The 21,917-nt window shown below is 36.9% G+C and overlaps 12 protein-coding genes across 12 annotated transcripts; 8 read left to right on the top strand and 4 right to left on the bottom strand.

The window, feature by feature from the left end:
* Window positions 1-316: 316 nt before the first annotated feature.
* RO3G_07225 (uncharacterized protein) lies at window positions 317-945 on the top strand (the record flags this gene model as incomplete). The annotated part of the gene is made up of 2 exons (XM_067661815.1): window positions 317-658; window positions 721-945. 2 exons carry the CDS (start codon window positions 317-319, stop codon window positions 943-945), a joined length of 567 nt encoding a protein of 188 aa, XP_067517916.1.
* A 1,149-nt stretch (window positions 946-2,094) lies between these two features.
* On the bottom strand, window positions 2,095-2,545 carry RO3G_07224 (mitochondrial 37S ribosomal protein bS6m; the record flags this gene model as incomplete). The annotated part of the gene is made up of 3 exons (XM_067661814.1): window positions 2,095-2,242; window positions 2,293-2,432; window positions 2,498-2,545. 3 exons carry the CDS (start codon window positions 2,543-2,545, stop codon window positions 2,095-2,097), a joined length of 336 nt encoding a protein of 111 aa, XP_067517915.1.
* Window positions 2,546-4,148: 1,603 nt separating this feature from the next.
* On the top strand, window positions 4,149-4,757 carry RO3G_07223 (uncharacterized protein; the record flags this gene model as incomplete). The annotated part of the gene is made up of 2 exons (XM_067661813.1): window positions 4,149-4,218; window positions 4,276-4,757. 2 exons carry the CDS (start codon window positions 4,149-4,151, stop codon window positions 4,755-4,757), a joined length of 552 nt encoding a protein of 183 aa, XP_067517914.1.
* A 234-nt stretch (window positions 4,758-4,991) lies between these two features.
* RO3G_07222 (H/ACA ribonucleoprotein complex subunit 1) lies at window positions 4,992-5,795 on the top strand (the record flags this gene model as incomplete). Its single annotated transcript, XM_067661812.1, has 4 exons — window positions 4,992-5,055; window positions 5,106-5,174; window positions 5,228-5,506; window positions 5,566-5,795. The coding sequence occupies 4 exons, from the start codon at window positions 4,992-4,994 to the stop codon at window positions 5,793-5,795; spliced, it is 642 nt and encodes a 213-aa protein (XP_067517913.1).
* Window positions 5,796-6,704: 909 nt separating this feature from the next.
* On the top strand, window positions 6,705-7,805 carry RO3G_07221 (uncharacterized protein; the record flags this gene model as incomplete). Its single annotated transcript, XM_067661811.1, has 3 exons — window positions 6,705-6,799; window positions 6,981-7,059; window positions 7,116-7,805. The coding sequence occupies 3 exons, from the start codon at window positions 6,705-6,707 to the stop codon at window positions 7,803-7,805; spliced, it is 864 nt and encodes a 287-aa protein (XP_067517912.1).
* Window positions 7,806-8,344: 539 nt separating this feature from the next.
* RO3G_07220 (uncharacterized protein) lies at window positions 8,345-8,717 on the top strand (the record flags this gene model as incomplete). Its single annotated transcript, XM_067661810.1, has 2 exons — window positions 8,345-8,653; window positions 8,709-8,717. The coding sequence occupies 2 exons, from the start codon at window positions 8,345-8,347 to the stop codon at window positions 8,715-8,717; spliced, it is 318 nt and encodes a 105-aa protein (XP_067517911.1).
* Window positions 8,718-9,151: 434 nt separating this feature from the next.
* RO3G_07219 (uncharacterized protein) lies at window positions 9,152-10,714 on the bottom strand (the record flags this gene model as incomplete). The annotated part of the gene is made up of 4 exons (XM_067661809.1): window positions 9,152-9,907; window positions 9,956-10,298; window positions 10,344-10,617; window positions 10,669-10,714. 4 exons carry the CDS (start codon window positions 10,712-10,714, stop codon window positions 9,152-9,154), a joined length of 1,419 nt encoding a protein of 472 aa, XP_067517910.1.
* A 1,064-nt stretch (window positions 10,715-11,778) lies between these two features.
* On the top strand, window positions 11,779-12,828 carry RO3G_07218 (uncharacterized protein; the record flags this gene model as incomplete). Its single annotated transcript, XM_067661808.1, has 1 exon — window positions 11,779-12,828. The coding sequence occupies one exon, from the start codon at window positions 11,779-11,781 to the stop codon at window positions 12,826-12,828; it is 1,050 nt and encodes a 349-aa protein (XP_067517909.1).
* Window positions 12,829-13,580: 752 nt separating this feature from the next.
* RO3G_07217 (uncharacterized protein) lies at window positions 13,581-14,342 on the top strand (the record flags this gene model as incomplete). The annotated part of the gene is made up of 2 exons (XM_067661807.1): window positions 13,581-13,751; window positions 13,797-14,342. 2 exons carry the CDS (start codon window positions 13,581-13,583, stop codon window positions 14,340-14,342), a joined length of 717 nt encoding a protein of 238 aa, XP_067517908.1.
* A 129-nt stretch (window positions 14,343-14,471) lies between these two features.
* RO3G_07216 (uncharacterized protein) lies at window positions 14,472-15,221 on the bottom strand (the record flags this gene model as incomplete). The annotated part of the gene is made up of 4 exons (XM_067661806.1): window positions 14,472-14,554; window positions 14,603-14,917; window positions 15,003-15,150; window positions 15,198-15,221. 4 exons carry the CDS (start codon window positions 15,219-15,221, stop codon window positions 14,472-14,474), a joined length of 570 nt encoding a protein of 189 aa, XP_067517907.1.
* A 1,936-nt stretch (window positions 15,222-17,157) lies between these two features.
* On the top strand, window positions 17,158-17,514 carry RO3G_07215 (uncharacterized protein; the record flags this gene model as incomplete). Its single annotated transcript, XM_067661805.1, has 1 exon — window positions 17,158-17,514. One exon carries the CDS (start codon window positions 17,158-17,160, stop codon window positions 17,512-17,514), a length of 357 nt encoding a protein of 118 aa, XP_067517906.1.
* Window positions 17,515-19,202: 1,688 nt separating this feature from the next.
* On the bottom strand, window positions 19,203-21,353 carry RO3G_07214 (uncharacterized protein; the record flags this gene model as incomplete). Its single annotated transcript, XM_067661804.1, has 4 exons — window positions 19,203-19,258; window positions 19,562-20,522; window positions 20,588-20,736; window positions 20,780-21,353. 4 exons carry the CDS (start codon window positions 21,351-21,353, stop codon window positions 19,203-19,205), a joined length of 1,740 nt encoding a protein of 579 aa, XP_067517905.1.
* Between the last annotated feature and the right edge of the window lie 564 nt (window positions 21,354-21,917).

Here is a 21,917-nt window from a genome sequence, read left to right as displayed (position 1 = left end):
ATTTCAGCTTTTTTTTTTTATTAAATTAATATTTGGTCCAAAAACTTCTGTTTAATATTTGACTAACTTTATAGACTGGTGCAAGTTGATATCAAACGAATAAAGTTTATGCATAATATTACCTTTTTCTGCGCAAACACCATCTCCCAAAACTGCGAACGAAGAAGAAAGGGGGGACAGGTTAGTAAAGAAGTGCGGGATTTTCTTAAAAAGGGGCCAAAAAAAAAAAAAAAAAAAAAAAAAAAAGAACTATCAGGGAGCGATGAAGGATGATAAATAGCAAGTTACTTTTTCTCCTTTTCTTTTTTTTTTAATCATGAATACAACAACACATACTTTGTCTTCAACAGAAAGTATCCCAAAAAGATTAAGATCAGCTTCTGCACGTTTATTTTCTGGAAGCATGAACCAATCATTACATAAGCAATCATCATGTCAATATGAACATTTACTTGAACAAACACATAATACATCTTATTCTGTTTTAAATCCATCAAATTGGTTTCCAAGGATACGTAATCAATCAACTTCCTCCTCCTCTTCTTCATCTTCGGTTGTATGTACACCAACAACAGAGCACTTGCCACCTTATTTTTCATGCCACTTGGAAAATACGTCTTTTGAATTAGAAGAGCTTTATAATAACGCTAAAATAGAAGTAAAAATGCGTGATGTCAATAGAATCGTTTCTTACTCTTTTTTTTTTTTTCTCACGAATAGATTGATTTTGCTCTAGAATCTCAAGGTTCTATTTATTATGAAGGAGACTATTCAACAGCTTACACAGCATTTGCACATTGTTTAGCAAAATATGAATCAACTATGCAAAGTTTTGGTGACACTGCCAATTCCATAAAGTTCCGGTTCCGGTGGGAAACAGATATTCAACAACTCCGCATTCGTTTAAATGCATTGCCACCAGTACAGCATTCGATTTATGATTAGTAAAGAATGTATCTATACCCCATGCATTGAAAACGACAGTCAAGAAGAGAAAGAGAAAGAGAAAAAAGTAAAATAAATGGAACTTTCTTTGAGTCAAGGCTAGATGAAAGAACTTGAATCATTTCATGAATAATGACAATACACAATTAGACCCTTTATCATGTTTAGATACAAAAAATAAATAAAAAATCACAACGATCGATTCAAATACAAAAAGGCTAATGTTTAAGCCGGAAATACACATTGAGTTGAAAAATAAGATGCATTTTGATAACAGAAATAACAGATGACACCTTAAACAATGAAATCATCTCCAAACTTCTTTTTGGTCACGTAAAAAGTAGTAAAAATAGGGAGAAACAGGACGACGGACGGACTGCGTTTACTGTGAGGAGTTAAAAGTATAGCCCTTTTATTGAAAGCGTAGATGAATGCCAAAATGCATAATAATTGCTAAATTTGGAACAAAGGATACTATCGTTAGAGTTTGTTCCTAGAATCAGCAAGAATCGCAATTGACTCTATTTGATATCTCCTATAACCTTCTTTGAGTTATTAGGAGATATCATAGATTCACTATTACTGCCTTGTAAAAGGAGGGGTTTCCCTAAAGCAAAACAGGCTTGAATGTCATTTTAAGGTCATTGAAATCGACGCACGCTTTAGAACCTTGTAGGAATCGTTGTTTATTGAAGCATTCAATTCTGCATTTCAGATAAAAAGTAAACCAAGCATAGATAAAAACAAAGATGCTTAGTTTGAGATAAAAACAATAAAGAAGGTTGGTGTTTACATAAGCAAATCGAAAGATAAAACCTAATTGTGCTACGTAATACATGATGTCTGTGAGATTCTTTTATCATTTCATGGTTCAAGCCATCATGGACCCTACAGCCTATTCACCAGTATACTTTTTTTTTTAAAAAAAAAAGATTTAATCATTATTTCAACCTTGTCTATCTCTTTTAACATTCTACAGAAAGATAATACTATAACAAAATCCAAGCAAAGTAAAAGCTGGCACACACACACACACACACACACATATATATATATACGTATAGATTAATAAACGCATCTAATTTATTCTCATTTTCGAAATCTATTTACATTCAACAAGACACATTTTACTATAATTTTTATAAAAATCTATGTCTTGTCAGGTCTTTGAATAACGGTCTCCAACTTGTCACCAAGTTTAATAAATGTATGGCGTAATACACGAGTATCTACTGCAAGTTTCTTTCCAAGTTCTTGAACGATCAAAGGGTTGGCATCAAAGTGCATGGTCCAATATCTAGAGAAATTTAAGTTTCTTCCATCTTGTATCGAACGTTTTGTGTTTACCTTCCATCAGTAAAGTATTCTTGATGTCTCTTGATTCTGTGGGGAATCTTCATATCTCCCCAGTTATCAAAACCTCGAACAACACCACCTCGATTGAGAACTTGCTTTGCTGATGTCTTTAAAAGATCTTTTAAATTGCTCTATTCAATTAAAATTCAATATTCCCATCTCAAACCTATTTGATATCCTCTCTCATTCTTTTTACCTCTACAATATTGTGTCGTGCTATACAGACAAGTTCGTAAAATGGCATTTTTGTTGAAAAAAAAAAAAAAATTTCAACCCTGCCTAAATTAGAGTTTGCCACAAGCATACCTAAAATTTCGGGAATTGAATTCCATATCAAGCCACCGATTCTTTGGGTGGGTAAGCATTCAGTGCCTGAATGTCTATTGTGAACAAAAACATATAAAAGGTCATAAACGAATAGTACCAAGTTACATAAGCTTAGCATCTTTATCTAAATCAAGTATGCAGATGCTGTAGGTAAGAAAGCGATATGATTCAAGACGGTCATCGTTTGAGATATTGAAGAGTAAATCTCTCTATTGACGTAACAGTCAGCAATCGTAAACTGTTGTAATTCATGTATATCAAAAGCCAGTATCACTTTGATTTATTTGTAAAAAAAAATAAAGCAAGCAATCACTTTTATGAACTTGTAAACATAAAATAACAAAAATTTTAATAAGAAGATAAATTAAAAATATTTCCTTATAAGCCCATAATTTAACGGCTGGCCTCAAAGTCTTTTGACATATAAAGCATTCTTGAGATTATCACGATAAAAACATATGAAAGAAATCCATCGTTTATAGCTTATATCTTGAAATACACTTGTCAAGCTCTTAAAATGATGAATAGGATTTGTTTTTTTTCTTTTTTTCGTATTTTTTTTTTTAATCCTTAATAGATACAAAAAGTCTATAACAATAGCCAGGTCGTGTATCAGAATTATTTTGTTAATAAAATACGACTTGTTTTTGAAACAAAAAGTTTGATCGGCTGATCTAGTACGATTATTATGTTGAAAAGAATACACGATGGTGTACACAATAGCTCTGATTTAAAAAGCAGTAGAAAAGGCAGCTGAAAGATAAAATGGATAAGATGATTTTGTAAACTAAAGAAGGATATTCAATCAAATCCATTTATCCAAAAAGATGTTTTGCATTTACCCTTTCAAGGAAAAAAAAATGACGACACAGTTGGATATGCAACGGTTATGACTTACAGGGATTAGAAAATATGCTAGTAAACAATTGCTTTTGTTGAGTAGAGTAAAAATCAGTCGGATGGACGTATGAAACGAAAAGGGAAAGAAAGGGTTTCAAAAGAAGTAAGAGCAGAAAGAGATGTAGTGCAGATAAAAACACGATGATTGATGTTGACGCTTGAAGAGTATATTCTTGATGGCTCACAAGATCAAACGTACTGTAAAGAGCGCACATTGAATGAACAAAATGAGAGACGGGGTCGATGCGAAAGGAAAACATCCATAAGCAGTGTGATATAAGCGATGGAAGCACATCAAGAATGAATAGCGTTTGCTGTGATGGAAAAATAAGGAGACACCACCGTCAGGGCCATTTGCATTTTTCCCGTATCTGAATTGCATGTCGGTCAACAATGGAATGACAACCTAAACACTGCTTCATGCTAAATGATTTATATAAATCCAGGGTGAGGTGAATTTCATCTCTATTTTTTTTTTGAACACCCCTTTTCAATCTTCTTTTTTTTTCATAAACATGCTTTATAAATTACTTGTTACTTTTCTTTATATTCACACCATCCTTTGTTTTCCACTGATGGCCGTATTTTATACACGGAATTGCATGACGAATCATAAATTAATGCATCTAAGCCAAGTGTTGGATTTAGTCCAAAGAAATAAACTAGGCTTGAATAAATCAAATGATGTTGGTAAGTGTTCAAGGCATAGGATTCATCCCTCTTCTTACACACACACAAAAAAAAAAGGTTATATTGACTCTTTGCGTTCCTCAAACATCCATCTGAACGCAGACATGGATATCACATCCAGTGAGAAACCAAACAAAAAAGTCGTCGGCCTCTTGTCTCACTGGTCTTATCATGCCCCCAGCTCTACACTACGACTCAAAGCTTCGATCAGTCCTGGCAACCAAGACAAAATCAAACAGCTCGCCAGTACGGTCCATCTCGAGTTCCGTCTACCGTCGGATGATCATGCCCAAAAGACAGGGTTCAGCCAGTTTCCAGCCGAGATCACGGCCAGGGTGCGACGGGTGGACCTGTTGGAAGACAGTGTCCTGTTGGAATTGATACCTTTCGCAGCAGATCTACCCCTTGGGTTGACCGTGTCGAGTGAGACAAAGGGATCAACACGTCAGGATACGTCGGATGATAAAGAAAAGACGAGATATCAGCTCAAGGGAAACGAACAGTTGAATGAACTGATGGACAGCGCAGTTTTATTGTAAATAATTCAAAAGAGTCCCCCCCCTCTTTCCTTTTTATTTACCTCTCTTTACTTGTTTTCACTCACAAAAAATCAACCTCCATTTTGACAGAAAGTGAGAGTCGTAATAAACAGTCACTTTACCCTTTTGAAATCAGACAAGCCTCTAAAAAAATTGAAGAAGAAAAAAAAAAAAACTGACAGCCAATTTTTAATTTTTTTATAAACTTTTTTTTATAAATCGATATATAACAAAATGGGCAAAGGCGGATTTGGAGAACGTGGTGGACGAGGAGGTGGAAGAGGAGGTTTCCGTGGAGGTAATGAATATGAATTCACACAGACAAAAAAGACTTACTTTTTTTTATAGGCCGTGGTGGAGGCCGTGGAGGTTTTGGTGGTGGTGGAGCTTACCAAGGACCACCTGCTGAAGTTGTCCGTAAGTTAGCTTGTGAAAACAGCCATGAACAGGAGACTCATTTTATACTGTAGCTATGGGATCTTTTCTTCATGCTTGTGAAGGCGAAATGGTCTGTAAAAGTATCAACCCCAAGATTCCTTATTTTAACGCACCCATCTTTCTCGAAAACAAATCTCAAATCGGTAAAGTGGATGAAATCTTGGGTCCCTTGAACGAAGTTTATTTTACAGTAAAGATGCAAGAAGGCATGATTGCCAAGTCTTTCAAGCCTGATGATAAGGTTTACATTGGTACCGATAAACTCCTTCCTCTTGAACGTTTCTTACCTAAACCTAAGGTTGCTGGCAAAGGTATGCCCATGAAACACTTGAATACACTTTCCGCTGACAATAGAATCATTCTTCTTTAGTTTCTAAACCTACTGGAAATCAAGGAAGAGTAGAAAAGAAGGGTGGCCGTGGAGGTGCCGCTGGTGGCCGTGGAGGCCGCGGTGGATTTGGCGGATCTCGTGGTGGCCGCGGTGGATTTGGTGGATCTCGTGGTGGCCGTGGTGGATTCGGTGGTGGTCGTGGTGGATTCGATGGAGGCAACCGTGGAGGATTCCGTGGTGGTCGCGGTGGTGGCCGTGGACGTTTCTAATGGCTTCCGTATCATTTGTTTTTCTTCTTTTCCTACTTCTTTGAATAAAATGTGTAAATAAACAGAGAGAAAAAAAAAATAGAGTGAATCCAATCTTATACAATCTATCTGTAGAGAAAATACATGTTTTTGTATAGAATATGAACAAACTAAAATACTCTTTTTTGTCACACAATTGGTAAAGAAACTTGCACGAAAGGACCCAGTGAGCTTTGAGTAGGTTTTCTCCTTCGAGAACTGTCCTGGTTTATAGATTGAAGCGAAAGAGAACAATCACTGAAAAACTTGAAAAGAGCAAGAGAGTGACTTTTGATAGGAATGGTTGATAGCCTTGTTTATGAATAGTCCATTTTAAATAACATTCTATTCACTCTGTTCACAACACAATGATGAAAGGGTCAAAAGTAAAACAATAGAGTGTATGGTAAGATCGTCATATATCCCTGCTGACATTTTACAAAATGAATCTGAATGTAAAGCAGCCAAGTTTTAAGTATAAAAAGATGTGCATGAACATATACATCCTTCTCAATATGGCTTTGGTTTCTTTGCAAATTAGCCTATTTTAAAATGGGATAGTAAAAAAAAAAAATGTTTAAATCAACTAGAAGAATGATACATGATAAAACTAAAGTTCCAAAGATTGTAAATTTATTATAAAATTCTGCAGTTTCTCCTCAAATCTTTGACTTTTCTGGCTATACAAACGACTGGGTCTTTCAGCAATGTGATAGCTGCTTTGCACAATATGAAAATTTTCATTTTTTATGAGATGTACCCATCTATTCTTATCGTTGTTCTTGCATCTGAAATAGTAAATAATTGGCGAAAAAAAAAAAAGAAAGGCTCTAACAAGAAGCATGGTAATATGAAAAGAGAACCGATGTTGATAGGCCCCACTGGTATACAATGCCCAATATCCACACTATCCAATTAAAGTACACCATTTTCTGCCTTGTTCCTGCAATTTGTGTAAAGAATTGGCTTCCTCCATACCATGGGTTGTAAAAACAATAAGAGTGTACCATGTAGAAAGCTTTTTACTATTTACTTTAACCAAAACGTCATCATTTCATAACAAGAGAGGGAGATCGGTTCACTGACTTTTCTGGGTTTTTCGATTCGATCTTAACTGTGTGTGTGTGTTATTTTTATTTTTTTAATTTTTTTTTCTTCTTGTATTAGCTATTATATGCCTTTAATTTATAGCGATTCACAGGAAAGAAATAGATTGGATACAAATGGGACAACAATATCACATAACGTAAATTAGTGTATAAACAACAGTAAACACCATGTTTATCTTCTGCATACATTTAGTTTCATACTCGCTTACCAACAAGGACACAAAATGAAGAAGACACAAGATTCTATATAAGAAGACGATTAGAAGAAGTATTAGAAGACAGTGATAGTGAAGAAGAAGACGAAGAAGACGAAACGAGATTATTCCCTCAATCACCTATTGATTTATATCGATTGGCTATCCGAACCAACAGTGAAATATTACAGGATTTAGCATCCATCATTCGAATCCTTCGACAGATGAATGCCATCTATCGTATTTTCAATCACACACAAGATGAGGATGACGAAGAAGAGGCCAACAAATTATTAGAAGCTGGACTAGCCGATTTACAATCCATGTTGAGTGCGGAACGTAAAAGACAATCCACACTGGCTTTATTGGCTTTATTGACCTACCGTCGTCATCACCATCACAGTCTGGATCAATACCTTCGACAATACCTTGATCCAGACGGAGACTATGATCCTCGTCTAGCCATGTTTGCGGCTGCTATTTATGATGATTGTGAGGACAGTGAACCCAAGTCATGTAGGAATATCATGATGATTGCTGAAGACATGTCTGGACCGAATTGGCTGGATGAATTTCATAAAGAAAAGGAAGGCGTGTTACGGAAAATGTTGGAAAAGCTATCTTTTGTTGCCAAAGTGAGATTGAGATTACGTGAGGAAGAGTCTCATCATGCTTGTGTGATTCGTTAACGATCCACGTTTTTTTTTTATATCTTCTATAATAAAAGCATGCTTTAAGGAGTGCATCGGGTCGGCCAGTGAAATAGAAGAGATAAGATTACGAATGTGGACTTTTTTCCTTTTCTTTTCTTTTCCCCCCTCTTTTTCTTCCCTCTCCTTTCATGCCCATCCCAGTGATAAGAAGAACCATTCAAAGATCAGTTTCGACATGTACAAATACTAATCAATTAAAAAGTCTGCCTTTATTTGATTTCTTTGCATCAAGTAAACCTAAAGTTTCTTATACACTGGGCCATGGTGCTGCTGGATTTGCAAAGAAAAGAAGAAAATCACTCATTCAACATTCTGCTTCCCATGTCCAAGTAGGTGAAGACGCTTATTTTAAAAGATCCGATGCATTGGGTGTAGCAGATGGTATTGGGGGTTGGTCAAATACGGCTGGTAGGAAAATAAATGAATAAAAAAAATTTTTTTTTAAAAAAAACAATAAAATAGGCGCAAACTCAGCACTGTATTCCAGTCGTTTAATGCACTATGCTAATTTAGAAATGGATCGATTTGAAGACATTGAAGATGCTTACTTTTTTCAGTACAATGATGCCAATCCACTCGATATTTTACAGCGTAGTTATGAACAAAGCTTAAAAGAAGCCAAACGATTAAACATCTTGGGATCGACCACGGCCTGTATTGCGATCTTGCGCCATGATGAATTAAGAGTGGCCAATATTGGTGACTGTGGCATTTCTATTATTCGCAACAATCATTATTTATTTAGAAGCGAAGAACAGCAACATGCCTTTAATTTCCCTTACCAATTGGGTTTGTTATCAAGAGATCAGCCTCAAGATGCACAGGTAATCATCCATCTTCTACTTCCATCACTCATTTCTCTTCCTCAGTCCTTTACAGTCAAATTAGAAAAGGGAGACATTATCATTATGGCTACCGATGGATTATATGACAACTTGTTTGACAAGGACATTTTAAAACTTGTTAGTCATCATGTTCAATCCAACACGATACCAGCCACTCAACATCGATCTGCACGTGTACGTAACCTTCAACCCCAATTACTGGCAGACATCCTGGCTAATTCAGCCAAAGAAGTCAGTGAAACAAAATATAGAATTGATACCCCATTTCAAAGACGTGCAATGAAGGAAGGTCTGTTGATGGAAGGCGGAAAATTAGATGATATTAGTGTTATTGTAGCAGTCGTAAAAGACTGTGAAGATTCTCCTGATCGTCGTTTATAGAATTAAATTATTACACACACTTATTTTATTATGAATGATGATGATAATAGATGTCAAGTAGAGAAAAGGGAGGAGGGGGATGAGGTGTGTTGTAACTTAAGCAGTACCGGCAAGTTCATTTTTACCAATGACATGCACTTTGAAACCAATGTCACGAAGTTGAGCAGCATCTACTAATAAACGACCATCAAATAAGAAAGCAGGCTTATTCATATTTTCATAAATCTTGCTATAGTCAAGCACATCTGATTTGAATTCATCCCACTCAGTCACGATCACCACAGCATCTGCACCCTTGGTAGCTTCATACGCATCTGAGCAGATGGTGATTTGCTTATCTAATTCCTTACGGTTATCAACCACACCCGGTTCAGAGAGATCCATATAAATTTGTTCATGTTCTACTTTGGGATCATAGATGGCAACCTGAGCATTTTCTTGAATAAAGTCCTTGATCAGAGTGATCGCAGCAGATTCACGCGTGTCACCCGTATCTTTCTTGAAGGCAAAACCTAAAACAGCAATTCGTTTGTTGGTGATTGTGTTGAAGAGAGTAGAGATGATCTTTCTAACAAAACGCTTCTTTTGGTACTCGTTCATGATCACGACTTGGTGCCAATAATCAGCCACCTCAGGAAGATTGAACTGGTGTGACAAATAGACCAAGTTGAGAATATCCTTTTGGAAACAAGATCCACCGAAACCAACAGAGGCCTTCAAAAACTTGGATCCCAATCGACTGTCACGACCACAAGCATGAGCCACCTCATCCACATCTGCACCTGTGGCTTCACAGATAGCAGAAAGAGCATTGACAGAAGAGATACGTTGAGCCAACATGGCATTAGCAGCCTAAGGATCATCAGATAATCTTCTCCTTTTCATTTGATTACAACTTACCAATTTAGAAAGTTCAGAGGACCAAAGGTTAGTGGTAATCACACGATCCTTGGGGACCCAATTGGCATAGACATCCACCAAGGCTTCTTGAGCCTGAATACCTTCAGACGTCTGAAGAGCACCGATCAAGACACGATCGGGTTCAAGCAGATCTCTGATAGCAGTACCTTCTGCCAAGAACTCGGGATTAGACAGGATATCGAAACGGATGCCTTGGGTCGAGTTGGCTTCCAGAATGGCACGCATACTTTCGGCCGTACGACAGGGCACGGTGGATTTTTCAACAACGATTTTGGAACTCTTGGCGACTTGAGCAATACGACGCGTGGCACCTTCGATATAACTAGTAAAACATCAGTCATCGTCGTCGGACAGAGAACGGACTTACGCGAGGTCAGCAGCCATACCAGCACCCAAACCAGACTTTTTGGTAGGTGTGTTGACAGAGACAAAAATCAAATCAGCTTCTTGAATGGCACCATCCACATCGGTTGTGAAAAACAAGTTTTTGCCACGACGGTCAAAGACAACTTCTTCTAATCCGGGCTCATAAATAGGAAGCTTATCTGAATTCCAAGCATCAATACGAGCTTGGTTCAAGTCGACAATGGTCACTTTGATGTGATGACACTTGTAAGCAATGACAGCACATGTTGGACCACCTAATCCATTCAGTCAATTCTCACTTTTTCATTTTCTCTTCAATCACTTACCAACATAACCAGCACCAACACAACAGATATTCTTGACAGCAACCATCTTTTTTATTTTTAGTAAAAAGAAAGAAAAAAAGAAACCAAGGTTTCATTGGCCGGTTTTATTATTATTATTACATCAAGATTGAATAGGAGATTCAAAGAAGAGAAAGAGGTTAACGAAAAGTTGATCAAAGTCGATGATGCCTTCCAATCTTTTTTCCACAACCAGGACAATAATGAACAACGTCTAGTAAAAGGAAGATGAATAAGAGAAAGAAGAAAAGCAGTGGATTACCTTTAAAATATTTTACGACAAAAGGTATCCAACATAATACGACGGTACCTAATAATCTATTGAAAAAATAAGTATGTCATCTAAACAGAAAGTGAATTACAATATAAAACAAAGAAGATAAACCAAGACTCCATTCTTGTATCTTATTCTTGTCTCTACATATTTCTCACATCCTTCACAAAATGTATGTGTTTCAAACTCTGGAAGATGCTGCTGTTTGATCAATAAATGAAGACGTTTTAACTTTACTGATTGAATACTCTTCATGCTCGGTGTCTTTGTCCATCCTTTGAGTCTGGATGAATAAAATCTTGATTCAGACGATGTTTGATTTTTGAATAATGGTCTATAAGATAACATGGATGATGAAAAGAAGAAGAAGAGAAACATTGAGCTTTATAGACTACCCTGCTGATCGTCTTGCTCTATCATCACCGGATGTTGACTGCTATTTAGGGTAGATGGTAAGGTAAGGTTGTCAATACATGATTTCCATGTGATAACAATCTGTCACTTTACATGACTTGGATAATCTGATCTTTAAAGAAAATGTTGTCAGGATAGTGATGCAAACACAGTGGTATGCATTCAGTCTCTAAACATCCCATACTCTCTCTCTTTTCTCCCCCCCCCCCCTTTTTTTACAAGTGCGTATGTGTGTATGGGAAAGAATGCTGACTGTTAAATTCCAAAATTACGTTTTTTATTTTTCAGACAATCTGAGAATTAAATTTAGACACTGGAAAGAATGCATTTTGAACTTTTTTTTTTTTTCCTTTTTTTTCTTTTTTTTTTTTTTTTTATTTACAAAAAAGAAGAAAAAAAAAGTTATGGAAACTACGACTGTTCAAGAAACACTGAAAGAGCAAGACAAGACAGTGGAAAAAAAGGTGCGTAGTCAATACAAGAAATACAATCAAAGCCAGATAGAGCATTTTGTCCAATTGTTACAAGAAGAAGGTCTATCGGTCGTCAAGGCTGCTGAAAAGAGTGGTATTCCACGAAGTACAGCGTATGAATTAAGAAAACAATTCAACAAGTCTGGTGGTAGTATCTTACCCTCCAAACGTATCCATCGAAAATCCACAGGGAGCATCAAGGAGGAACATGCTCAATTTCTTGTAGACTATATCGACCAAAACCCCTTTGTGTCTCTTAAAGAAGTACAGCAAGAACTCGTCAAGGCCGTCGGAGAACCCGCGATCAGCCTGTCCACCTTGCGTATCCACATGGACGATCAATGCGCCCTCTCGTTCAAAAGAGCGGATCATCTCAGCGGAGAATGGACGACGAGAAAGCCAAAGAGCCTGAGGGATTGGATGAGAGAAGGTCTGAGGCTGACTGAGAATTGTGTCTTTTTGGATCAAGTCAACTTTAATCTCCAAACCACCCGATCACGATCCTGGTCTCACAAGGAAAGCACCAAGGCGATCAAGCGAGGGATTGATATAGCCATCATCGGCTGCATCTCACCCAACGGTACCATCAATTTCTCCAAGGTCAATCCGGTCCCTCATGAAACGATCAGTCCCATTGCCGAGTTCTTGACAGAAGTGATGGATGTCTTGGATAGGCATGCCATGAAGCACTATCATATCGTGATGGACAGCGCACGTATTCATTCTCATGATCTGGTCGAAGCGGCCGTCAACGCGCGTGGCTATCGAGCTGTCTTTTTGACACCGAATTCATATAATCCAATGGAGGCATGTTGGTCCAAGATCAAGTTTAACATCAAACGAACACCTTTGGATGCTGCTGATAAATTAACACCACGTATCAAACTCGCTTGTGAATCAGTCACTCCAGAGGACTGTCTTCAGTGGATTCAACAATCTCAATCCATGTGGGAAATGCACTTGCATGAGCAAGAAAAATAAAAAAAAAAAAAAAAAAGAAAAAAAAAAAAAAAAACTTGTCTCGTTCCCTGCTTTCATTCTCCGTCTTTCTTCGATAGCAGTGGTTGAAAGCCGAGGTTAAGAAAAAAGAGAGGAATTGAAGCACAAGATTGTGTTTTAGATTTTCATTTTGCTGAATGATCTCATTCCATGTTGACTGAAAGAAAATGCCAAGGAGAATAAGAAAGTCTTTATCTTTCATGACAAGGAGTAGACCAAAAAAAAAGAGGGGAGAAGGAAATAAAACATGTCCTCCTCTCTCTCAAAGGAGACACACGTGATTTCTAAAAAAAGAAGAAATAATGACAGGCCAACTCTCGGGCCGCCCAAGTCTGTTACGTAATTCCTTCAGAAAACACCGTAGCAAATTACTTTATTTGGAAATCCTTCACTTCAAAAATAGGACTTTGGGTCTCTTATTTTTTTTTTTCTTCTTCTTCTTCTTCTTTAACGATGGTATTCTTTAGAAAGAAGAAAGAAAATGGAGAGACAATTAAATATGTTATGACTCCTAAACCAGTAGAAAATGTGGTGGATGAAAATGGTATTTTACAAATCACGGGTTGTTTACCCATCGATGCTATCAACAAACGATTCCTGCTGGTCACCTCAGCGAGTCATCCTGATAGTTGGGTCATTGTAAGCCTTCATTCAATAGAAAGAAAAAAACATAAAGTAACTCATTTAAGCCTAAAGGAAGTTGGGCCAAAGACGAAACACAAAAACAAGCAGCCATGCGTGAAACATGGGAAGAAGCAGGTGTCAAGGGTACGATTAAAAGACAGATTGGTGTCTTTGCAGAGAAAGCCAAAGAGGGTGTCAGAGCCCATCATACGATTTATGAAATGGAAATCAAGCAAGTCGCCAAGAAATTTCCAGAACAAAAGATTCGAGAAAGACGATGGGTAAGTTCTGTCCTTGCTCTATCCCTATTCATCCTTATTCTTTAGTTTACTTATGATGATGCTATGGCTGCAGTCAAAGCTCATTATGTTAAAGATGCGATCAGTATGTCTAGTCTAAGTCCTCTTGTTCATCCGGATGAAGAGGATGAAAAGAAGGAAAAGAAGAAGAAGAAGAAGGAAAAGAAGAAGGAAGAAGAAGAGGATGAAGAGGATGAAGAAAAGAAGGAAAAGAAGAAGAAGAAGAAGGAAAAGAAAAAGGAGGAAGAAGACGAAGAAGAGGATGAGGAAAAGAAGGAAAAGAAGAAGAAGAAGAAGGAAGAAGAAGAAGAGGATGATGAAAAGAAGGAAAAGAAGAAGAAGAAGAAGGATAAAAAGGATGAAGATGAAGAAGGTGATGAAAAGAAGAAAAGAGATGATGTATTAGGAGAAGAAGTAGTCGTGGTTGAAGAAGAAGAAAAGAAGAAGAAGAAGAATAAAAATAAGGAAGCCAAAGTGACAGAATTAACAGATGAAGAAATAGTGAAAATACAATTAAGTAAATTCGATTTAAATGACAAACACGAAGTACCTGAATTTGAATCAAAAAAGTAAATAAAAGACTACTTTTGGTAATTGTGCACATTTTTAATAAGAAGATAAGCAAATAAAAGTATAGATGGTATAAATATAAAAAAATAAGGGGAGGATGCTCCAGGCAATGATAATAATAATAATACATTCTCAACTTCTTCTTTTTACTACTGTTGGGTATTGAATATCAGTTAATAATCTTTTGGTTGTAAACAAGGGTCGATCATCTTCTACTATTCATCGTCAGCAGTGAAATAAATTTTCAAAACTTGTAAAATTACCTTGTTGATATAACCCATTCCTTTTTCGTTCTTCTTCTTCAAGCATAGGTTGTAATATACGTCTTCTTGCATTAATGAACCAATTACTAATTTGATTTAAGTTCAGATTGGTTTCTGCTGCCAACTGCGCCTTTTCTTCCTCCGTTGGGTAAGGATGTTTCTTGTGTTTGCACAGCCAATCACGAAGGATGGCTGTCACGGCTTTTGGGAGATTCCCACGTCGGCGTTTGTTATTTCCTGTCATATGTTTATTAACAGGTGGTGGACTGGGTGATGAGACAAGTGAAGGGACAGGTGAATGAGGTTCAGGGTGGTCTGTGAGATGTTAGAGACCAGATGATGTAAGAGCAATAAAATAGAATACCTCGAGAGTAAGTGATGACATCCAACCAATATTTACCATTGATTTCAAGCATTTCATTTATCCTCTTCTTGTGTAAATCAAGATGACGTTTATCATTGTAAGGAATATGAATATGATGGATATCACCAGCTTCTACATAGTGATGATCATGAAATAATATAACAGGACTAAACGTACGTAATTTCTATATTATTTATTATTAGAGTGTTATTATGACTAATAATAAACTACCTTTTTTTCGAGATGAACTGACATTTGTAAAAAAACTATTTTTTTTTGTTTTTATAAAGAATAAAAGGTCATAAAAAGTAAAAGAAAGGAGAGTATAAAATGATGATAAAAGAAAGTCGTATTTATGAATAAAAGAATAAAAATAAAAATAAAATAAAAAAAGTGGGATATTTTTATATAAAGTCAAGCCTAATTCTGTACAACGCATGACCAATAAGATGATTATTCTTTTAATCTCAATTCTTTTTACGCTATGACCACTAATATTGAACATCCGCTACATAAAATCACCCACATTCAAACTTTGTTCCTGCATGAAATTATCAGCCAAGTCTCTTTTTTATTTTCTTTCGCTTATTTTTTACCATCATCTCTCCTTTCTCTTCTTTTGGACATTTGGCAGGCGATTGAAAGATCCAGTTGAACGATACGCGCAGTTCTAAAAAATTACAGCGCAAAATAAAAAAAAATGTATTTTCATCAGTGAGATCGTTTGACATGTTACACTTTAGGTTGATATAAATACTCTCTCGTGCACAAAAAGAACGTTCGAGCTTTCACAGTTTCATAAAAAGTTAGGACCCTACTTTTAGAAATAATTCACGTTTTCATACAGTCTATCATCCCTTTTTCTACTGTCATTAAATTGGATATCATTTGACTACAGAAAAAAAAAATTTTTTTTTCCCATTTTCCTATACACCAAAAAAAAAAAATTAATTCCCGTTGATTTTATTTGCATAAAAAAACTAAATACAGCGAATTCAACAAGCAGTGTCACAACCAATTCAAATGAATGTCATCAAAAAGATGTTGTTGATTCAACATAGTTACATGTTTAAAATCATGTCGCAAAGGGATTTCTATGGCATTCGAAATGACATAAACACATTTTTTTTTTTTTACTACTTTACAGTGCAATATGAATACACTCTTTTTATATAGCGATGGACATGCAAATATCATCGATAAGAATGACAGTCCTGAGTCCATGGATTGTGGATCAGAGTGAATACTTATAATGCAATCTCTCGTGAACCTTTTCTGACTTGCCTGGTAGACAAGACATCCGTAGAAAGAAAACAAACACACAACGGGATCATGTGCGCTACACCGTCCAGGATAAGGTTAGATTCCTTGATCAGAGAGTGTACGAGTGCATCAGCCAATCAGCTGGGTGTGCACGTTCGAACTGCGCAGAGAGGTAAAGCAGTAAACTACGTGCCCCTGATCGTCTGTTGGAGCATTGTGAAAAAGTAGGCCGTAGGTCTATCTTGACCAAAGAGCATCAGACGACTGTGATCAACTTGACTGATACGCATCCCTCTGTTGCTGTGGTTCAAGTCACCAGGCATGTATTGAAACGATAAACTGATCTCAAGCAGCCCTGTATATAAGAAGCGAATGCAACCTTTTGTTCAAAAAAGCAGATTTCCAATCTATCGAAGGAAACAGCTCAGCAAAGGATTGGGGAACAGCATGATTGGGTTTGTCAGTGAAAAAATACAGACATGCATTTCCTGACGGATGACGAGTTTCTTGGCGAGTCTGCTTTTGATAGAAATAGAAAACGCTCAAGAGCTTAGTCCAAGAGAACAATTCTGGGCAGCAACAAAGGGTAAGGATAAGCGCCATAGGTTTTTTTTTTTTTTTTTTGCAAGAAGGCACTTTAGCAAAAAGAATTATGAAAGTCTGTAAACATGGGGAGAAAAGCGACTTTAAAAGTTTCGTTTCGCATTCTTACAACTGCTAGGATAAATGTCGAAACAGGAAGCCCATATCATGGGCGCAGACGACTTTATCAATAATACAGCGACAAGAGCAAGGAAAGAAGCAATCAAAAATCAGCAGCACATGATTTTATTTTAGTTCTTAAGAGTCTGAGCCTTATGTAAAGTACCTCAACTGGCTTGACCAATCAGGCGTTGCATTCTTTAAGGATATAGTCATCGGAAATGATATGACTGGTGTTGTCTACTTTGTGGGATTCAATGCGCATCTTGATGGTCGACGAGCTGATTCGGTATACCTACCTCCTGTGGTTGTTCAAGCCCAGAACAAGATGAACTACTCACTTGTCGCTCGAGCTATCCGACATGGCCTGAACATCCTTGAGGACACGAGGTCACCATCTGTGTTGGTTGTTATTTCCTCTGAAAGATGCTCTAGCAAAGAATACCGCGATGGATCCTTTGTTATGTCTGACAGCGACTTATTCTATACCCGCTCATGCCCCAATCATGGGCGAAACAGGTTCAGTTGTATACCACAGATTGAATTGCTAAGCACGCTGACATGTACCCAGTGGATTCGGTGATTACCTTGTGTTACGTCTTTAGGATGCAACAGAGCAACCTCCTGGCTCACCATACAAATCATTTTGAAGCGTTTCAAGTATATAAAATAGGACAAAGAAGACTTAACGAGACCGAACAAAGGTTCCAAAGTCGAATACGTTTATTAAAGAAAGATTTCAAGGTTATTTAGTCTAAGCAATAAATGAATTTTTCATAACAGGCCACATTGTCCGTAATAGAGGTATAAGTATCACTAGTTTTATTCATCCTTCGTACCTTGTCATTGTTTTGTTTTTATCGCATCTTTCCATTGAATTTTGAACTTGAGCTGTACACCATTCAGCAATTATGTAATCAAGTCGTACAAAGTCATTTTTATGAATTGATTGAGGATTTTGTATCTCATTTGGATGATGGTTGAATTAAAAGATGTGTGTGAAACATCTTTGATCTGTACATGAAAAATACATCCCTTTTGTGTGTGTACGTGTCAAAGAACAAGTCATTAGAGTATACAAAAGTAGGCATTTTCATACAGATGCGAGATGACTCAAAGTATCAAAAGAATCATGGTAGGGACATGAAGAGTAAGGGTGATATGTGCCAATTTTTATTTACTTGTTCTACTCTCGCACTTGATCTGTATTTGAAAAGCTGAAGTACACTGGATTTTACAGCAACCACTAAAAGCTTTTAAGAACGATATCAAGCAGCAAAATAAACAATTTTAGTATCAACCACAGACATCATGAACAAGTCTCCTCTAATGAAACAGTGATCTACCTTCAGTTTGACTGCAAAGCTTCATTTTTGTTTTGGCAATCAAGCATAATTACTAGATATACTCATTGGCGTCTTTATGAAAATTACAGTGGGTTTAAAAATGATGATGATGGTAGTTGTCTTAAAGTTAAAAAAAAAATAAAGATCAACTCTAGCCAGATTGAGATATCTGCTATGATTAAAGTTGAAGAATTAATCAATATACTATCATACCATTGGGATAGGAAAAGAGTATGACAAAAGCGCTCAAGATTAAGTATCAAAGTTATTAATTCTAAAATAGAGGTTGCAATTCAATCAGATGTGCAATGTTTTAAAGCAGAAGGAAAGAATGAAATAAAAATGCTTGTGACGTAGACAGTCAATATCCAAGAAAGCTTTTATGCCTAATTTTAATAAAAAAAAACTCTTTAAATTTAGTTTTGTTCGCATAGTGACTCTACTACAGCAATTGATGAGAGTCACCAGTACGACGGATGAAGAGCAACCTACTACCAGTTTTTAAGATGCTTGAAAAGAAGATATTGAATAATCAAAACACGCCATCTTCTTTAACAGTACTTGGATTTATCACCCAAAGATGATCACAACATGAGTCAAAGAGTCTTTGAAAAATCAAAATAGGCAGGGAAATGTCACGAATTCAAAATAAACATCTTCCAACAAAATTTAAAATGTAAAATATCACAATGTTTTATGGCTTGTATCCCCTCTGTGCTTCATCTAATGTTACTCTATTTTTATTACACAGTTGCTCATTCATATTCATCACTTGATTCTATTAAAACAAGGCTTGCATTCTTGATGCACGCTTTATTTTTATTTTTTCAGTCGAAAACAAGTTTTTCCAACAATTTAGGCACATACTCCTTTAAAGAGAACGACATAAGGGGTAAAGATCACTGTTTGGTAACATGTTTTATTTTTAAGAGGAAGTGATAGAAGAAGATTCTCGATAAGTCATATTCAAGTTGTGAATCTCTTTACATAATATAGGCCAAGTGATACTGATTGTTCCTCTTTCCTTTTGTTCCAATTGTAACATTTCATATACAAATTTTAAATTAGGTTGAATAATTACATTTAATCGACGCGCTCGAACAAATAAATAGGCTTCTACTAGCGTGTACCTCAAGTATTTCATCACATAACATATCGTCACTGCCGCACTTCGACTTACGCCCACTCGACAGTGTATCAAGCATGATTCACCCTTTTCACGTGCATTCTCTTCAAGCCAATCAGTATATTTATAAAACCGTACCGTTCACTTTAATTTTTTACCTACGAACTTCATGACGTGGTCCAGTCTTTCACGAATAGCGTCAATACCATCATCGTACAAATTATCCAAAAACAACAGTTCAAATCCTTTTGTTTGTAAATCGGCATTTTCACCCACACTCACCACATGAGTAATATTGAGTGCCTTCAGCATGTCTGGATTGGTTGCATGATTCAAGTTTCCCAAGTACAAAAAGGGCAGTATTCTCGAGGGAAAAGAGCCTTCGAATCGTGGTGAATAAAACCAAGGATGCTGCGCTAATTCTTTTGCGGTAGGTGAAAGCTGGATTTGTTTATAAATGTGGCCCGATGCGATCTGGTTGGATATTGAATTGAGATAGGTATCATCATGCAGTACCTTGTTGTTTTCTGTTGTGTTTCCAATACGTAAGCTATTTAAAGAATCCACACCCACTTCACTCTTTCTTCGTTTGGGTTCAGGTTCATGATCCTCTTCTTCCTGGAAGAGCAACCGTTCAATCTTTTTCAACACGGCCAAATCAGCCGCATAGACAAAGAAAGATCGCTTTTCTTGCAAATAAAGGTAAGCATCGGGTAATCTTAGTTTCAGATGATACATGATCCAAGTCAAGGTCAAAACGCTTGATTCTGTATAGCCGTCTGAACAGTGAATCAGTATCCTTCGGCCTCGATTCACTTGGTCGTCCATAAAGAGCAGCAAATGATAAAGACAGTCGTAAAATGAATCAAATTCCTTCTTTTCAAACGGCACGCCGGTGCCGTGCATATCCAAATGAATAATTTCGGATGGTAAATGATCTTGTTTTAATTCATTGAGTGTCTCACGAGCCAAAGTCAAAATGGAAGGGGTTGGGATATCGCCTAGATCATGACATTCGATACAAATAGAGAACCGATGAGGATTGCTATCAAATGTAGAAGCTGTGTTTTCATATGTGATATCGTTGGAAGATATAGGAGCATCCTGCGTATTTCCTGCCTATTGTCAAACATGTTATTCAACCTTCTATAAGATGGCTACCATTCGTTCCATTTCTTGTTTACCCAAACATGCCTTGTGACTTCAGAAGCCGCACTCATCTCTCTCATCTGAGCACCTTCCATTTCATAAAAATCAGTCTTTTTCATAGCCCTACCGGATGAATCATACATGACAAGTTGAGGAAACTGCTCCTCAAACACAGAGAATTCATCTATGATTAAATCTAAGCTTTCCTATGCCACAGTGCAACTCACTCTCACCTTGAATAATGATCGTCTTGTATTTGATATAATTTGCATGATGCACCGCTCGTTTCCCTGCTGCACTCGCGACCTGTTCGATCTGCTCCATCCTCTGCTGATAAAACTCCTCTTGTGCCTTGACCATCAACGGAGCCAGCTCTTCTGCCCTTTCTCCATAGAGAAAGACATCACACAAAGTCGCAAAGCGAAGCACCTGGTTTTCAAAGTTTCGCAAATTGATCGTGACGTCCGTCGTTGTCTTGTTTAAAAAATGCGCTTCGTTATCCAAGATCTCGAGCGGTGTGACCGATTCCGTCAGACGCTGGCTGTGAATCAGTGGGTTGCAGTGCACCACCAGCACGCCGCGATAGTTGGGGACAAGGCTACGTCGGACTCGAAAGAAGAGGTTTTGCTGATTGGAACGACCGTCGACCCCGTGCAGCCAAGGAAACAGGATGTCGTTGGGTAGTGGAAATCGTTTATAGGATTCTTGTATTTCAAAGTAATCTCGTGCTGTGCAAGTGAATATGTTGTCGGCTCTAAGCGTCAGTAGGTTGTGTGGTATCTCGAATAAATCAGTTGACATTGAAGAAGGGAAAAGGGATTAAGAAAAAAAAAAAAAAGTTTTCTAATAAGGCTGGGTTGTAAAAAATATATATGGAAAGGGTTTTGTTTGTTTATTTTTGCACCACTGTCTTTAAAAGAGAAACAGAGAGTATGAAAACAAGCATCATTTTCTGGATCTTGTCTAATACAGTGAGTATTTATGACTTGGTTTATCCCAACAAATCATCATTTCTTTCAATTTATGTGACACAAAATAGAATTTGACTTGCCTCTTTCTAGTGAATGATGTAGTAACGAAAAAGAGGACTTTACCAATATGAAAGCTATAGGTTGATTTGAATCAAATGTTAATTTAAATAATAAAAAAAACACACATTTGCCACTTAGCTTCTATAAGAAAAAAAAAAGGATGTTTATTTATGTTTGCGCAAGGATCACAGTGAAAGGAAATGAGCAAGTGGTCCGTGCACTACTCAACGATCCCTCTTTTCTTACACTAAAGGAACAAAATATACGACTACTGCTTTTAAAAAAAAGTATTGCTCTTCAGTTAGGTTGATATATAAATGCAGAAAATTTCCAA

Source organism: Rhizopus delemar, genomic scaffold, assembly GCF_000149305.1.
Source record: "Rhizopus delemar RA 99-880 supercont3.5 genomic scaffold, whole genome shotgun sequence".
In the NCBI taxonomy this organism is placed as follows: domain Eukaryota; kingdom Fungi; phylum Mucoromycota; class Mucoromycetes; order Mucorales; family Rhizopodaceae; genus Rhizopus; species Rhizopus delemar.
This window is presented reverse-complemented; position numbering and strand designations above follow the sequence as displayed.